Genomic DNA, 3,999 nt, shown 5'->3' on the forward strand with positions numbered 1-3,999 from the left:
CACAAATGATGGAGGTTTTCATTTGATCACTCCTATATATATATATATATATATATATATATATATATATATATATGTATATATGTGAGTAAATTATGTTTTTAGTCCCTGTGGTTTGTCAAAGATTTCTATTTTCCTTCTTATGGTTTTAAAATTACAATTTTAATCCTTATGGTTTATTATTTATTACTTTTTTTGTTATGATGATTTAAAATTTATTGGTTTTTTTTTTTTTTACTTATGATTTATAATTTATTTCTATTTTATTCTTTTATACTTAAAAGCAGTGTTTTGGACACAGGGAGAAAAATAGAAACAAATTGTAAACCATATAAATGATAACTGAAATTTTGAAACCACATGAACGAAATCTACAATTTTTAACAAACCACAAGGACAAAAAAACGCAATTCTCTCTCTCTCTCTCTCTCTCTCTCTCTATATATATATATATATATATGAATATGAGAAGGTTCAAGTAAAAAAAAAAAGCTGAGAACATACGAATAAATGATTCACATGTGAATAGGTAAACTTGAAAAAATCTATTTGAAGATACATATGTGAACTCATGTTCTAATATTCACTTACCTACAATTTTACCAATTATTTACATACAAAGTTGCATATATTACTCTAATTTTCATTTACCAATGATTTACATATGAGTCAAACTCAAGCTTAATTATAATTGTACTCCCCTGCTAAAAAGTCAAGTGATTGAACATCAGATACATCATACATACGTTAATAAATCAAATAACAGAAAATTAGTAACATACTTTAACTTGATTCCTATTTTGTGTGACATATTTTCAAAACTTTCATTTTGATACTTAAGATGTAAAGCTTTAAACATTTAAATACTCGAGTAACCGATTTAAGCATTAACATGTTATCATGTTGATGTGGCGAGTGATGTAGTATTCAACTCAATATTATGTACTGATGTGGTTAGTGACATGAATTTTTTTTTTAATCTAAAATTAGTCTTTAACCGGTTACCCGAGTACTCAAATGTTTAAAATTTTATATCTTATATACCAAAATGGAAGTTTTGAAAATACATTACCAAAAAAAAAAATCAAGTTAAAGTACCTTACTTTTTCATGCAATTTGCCCAAAATAAAAATAAGAAAAATACAATATAAATTAATTTTTGCACCATAAAAAGGGATATTTCCATTAAAAGTAAATATATTAAACAATAAATATTCAAGAGCCAAATTACACATTACCCTTTTTAACACCATTAACCAATTTATATTTACTTTGACTTTAAAAAGTCAAACCCTTTTTCCGAGTCGATCTTTTAAGACGTAACTATTAACAGACAACGTACAAATCTCTAAAACAATACGACAACTGAATTCGGGAAAAAAGTTATACTTTTTTAACAACATCGCCTCCTTCGCTTAATTCAACTTCGTTCGGATACTCCTCATCCACCATAAATCTCGACCAAAACCAATGGTTCTTCCATACGATCACCATTTCTTCAATCGGAATGTTCTTCGTTTCCGGTAAGAAGAAATACACGAAAATCGTCATGATGACAACCCAAAAGGCGAAGAAGAGGAAAAGCCCGAATTTCAGGTGGCAGAGCATCATGAAGAACACTTGAGCGATTATGAACGTGAAGATCATGTTGACGGAAACGTTGATACTCTGGGCGGCAGATCGGATCTCGAGGGGAAAGATTTCACTGGGTACGAGCCATCCTAGTGGGCCCCACGACCATGCGAACCCTGCAACATATGTGCATATGAAGAGCACCACAACTATGGCATACAATTTGGACAAATGGCCCGGATCTCCGTTTACTCCGAATTTGATCGCTATGAAAACCGCAACGACAACCTAATCCAAAAAAAAAAATTAAAAATTAAAATAAAGACATAATATATGCCACATTGGCATCTCAAAATGTATTGCAGAATTGTATAATACAACTCTGCAATACATATTGGGATGAATTAGTGGGAGGGTCGATTGTCGATTTTACTGAATGACTATGAAGTTGCATACAAACCTGACAAATGAGCATCTGAGTGCCTCCTTCGAGGAAAAGAAATATGCGTCCCCATTTATCAACACCGTAAATCGAAACACAAGTTGCTAGGACGTTTACGGAACCGGTAATCACAGCAGACATAAGCGAAGCATCGCTACCAAAACCGATGGTTTTGAACAAAACCGGAGCGTAAAACATAATAACGTTTATCCCAGTCAGTTGTTGGAAAAACGGGATCAATATAGCCATAGTCAACTGCGGCCTGTATTTCTTTTGCAACAAATTCCTCCACGGATGTTCGATCTTCCTCGATTCTTCACTCGCGTGAACAAGATCATTGAACTCCTCATCTACATCATGAACCCCTCGAATTCTACGAAGCTTCGTTTTCGCCTCGTCACTCTGACCTCGCTCAATCATCGAGTTAGGGGTTTCAGGGAGGATCAGGGACCCTACAGTAATAATCAACGCGGGGACCACCGCACCCCCGAGACTCAACCGCCATCCCAAATTCCCGTCCAGCATGTTGAATAAATAATTCAACACGTTCGCCACCAGGATTCCAATTGTGATCGACAATTGGAATCCGATATTGAGCGACCCTCGGTATTTGTACGGTGCCATTTCCGAAAGGTATAGTGGGACAGACTGCAATTTTTAAAACAAAAAACATATTTAAATATATTTTTTATTGTTTATATTTTATATAAATATATTGGGTTTTTTAAAGGGTGTCATTGTCAAAGTCTATTTTTTCAAGTGTTTATTAAATTACATTACCTCACCAGTAGGACCAAGAATCTTACCCGGTAAGTGAGGACGACGATTCTTACCACGCTAAGCGCCTAATGGATGAATTGATGCATACAATGTTGTTTTGATGGACTAAAATCTTACCCAGTCAGTAAATAATAATGTTAAATTTTACCGGTAAGCACTTACAGGATAAGTGTTTGATAAACGGCTCTTTAATTAAAAAGGAAAATTAATTTTTTAGATATAGGAAAATTAATTTAAAAAAATACCTGATTGGCAAATCCGATACCAAACCCGAGAAGGATCCGACCAACAATAAGCATCCAAACGGCCTGAGCAAAACCGTTAATCATTGCGCCGGCGCAAAACAATACACCGCCGAACAACATCGAAAGTTTCCGGCCAAGTTTCCGAGTCACCGTCGACGCCACCAACGACGACAACAACGCCGCCAGATACAACGACGACGTAAACATAGTCAACGTCTGACTATCAAACTTACAATACTGGTTCGTCGACGTATCCACCAACTGTTTCCGGTACACCGACGGGAAGAACTTCTTCAAAAACGGATCCATCGCCGTCACTCCACCTGACGTTTCACAAAACAAAAATCAATCAATCACCAAAAAACCCAGAAATCATACGATCTTAAGAAACCCTAAAAACACAAAAAAAAAAAAAAAAGACGATAGATTTCAGTTTTCCAAAGATCATGAAACATGATCGGWAAAATCAAGAAACTACGTCGGAAAAGTTCCATTATTACCGGAGATTCCGATGTCGTAACCGAAAATGAGACCACCCATGGCTGCAACAACACAAGTGAAGGTGACATAAAGAGTGAGGTTCCCGGGGTAAGCTTTATCACCGCCGGGAAAGGTTGGAATTCCACCGCCGGGAAAGGTTGGAATTCCACCGCCGGCCATAATGGCGATGACTTTTTTTGGTTTGAAAGTGTGGGAGATAATGATGGGGGTGTAGAAGAGAAAGTGCAGGTTTGAAAATGAAGGTGAAAGAGAGGATTGTATGAGAATGGTCAGTGTTGTTTATATAGAGGTTTCTTGAAGGGGTTTTCTAACCCCACCCCCGGTAGGATTGTAAACGAACTGAACGAACACGAACGGAGGCTTGTTCATGTTCGTTCGTTTAATTTAACCGAACAAACGAACGAACACGAACGGTAAACGAACGAAAATCTTTGTGTTCGTGTTCGTTCGTTTAGAAAT

General features: G+C 35.9%; 1 protein-coding gene across 1 annotated transcript; it reads right to left on the bottom strand.

Moving 5' to 3' along the window:
* Positions 1-1,154: 1,154 nt before the first annotated feature.
* LOC112526822 (sugar carrier protein C-like) lies at positions 1,155-3,699 on the bottom strand. Its single transcript, XM_025137241.1, has 4 exons — positions 3,540-3,699; positions 3,040-3,362; positions 2,033-2,662; positions 1,155-1,860 (listed from the first exon to the last, which is right to left on the bottom strand). The coding sequence occupies exons 1-4, from the start codon at positions 3,697-3,699 to the stop codon at positions 1,384-1,386; spliced, it is 1,590 nt and encodes a 529-aa protein (XP_024993009.1). The 3' UTR covers positions 1,155-1,383.
* Positions 3,700-3,999: the final 300 nt, after the last annotated feature.

Source organism: Cynara cardunculus (genome assembly GCF_001531365.2).
Source record: "Cynara cardunculus var. scolymus isolate 2C chromosome LG 14, CcrdV1, whole genome shotgun sequence".
NCBI classification, from domain to species: Eukaryota; Viridiplantae; Streptophyta; class Magnoliopsida; order Asterales; family Asteraceae; genus Cynara; species Cynara cardunculus.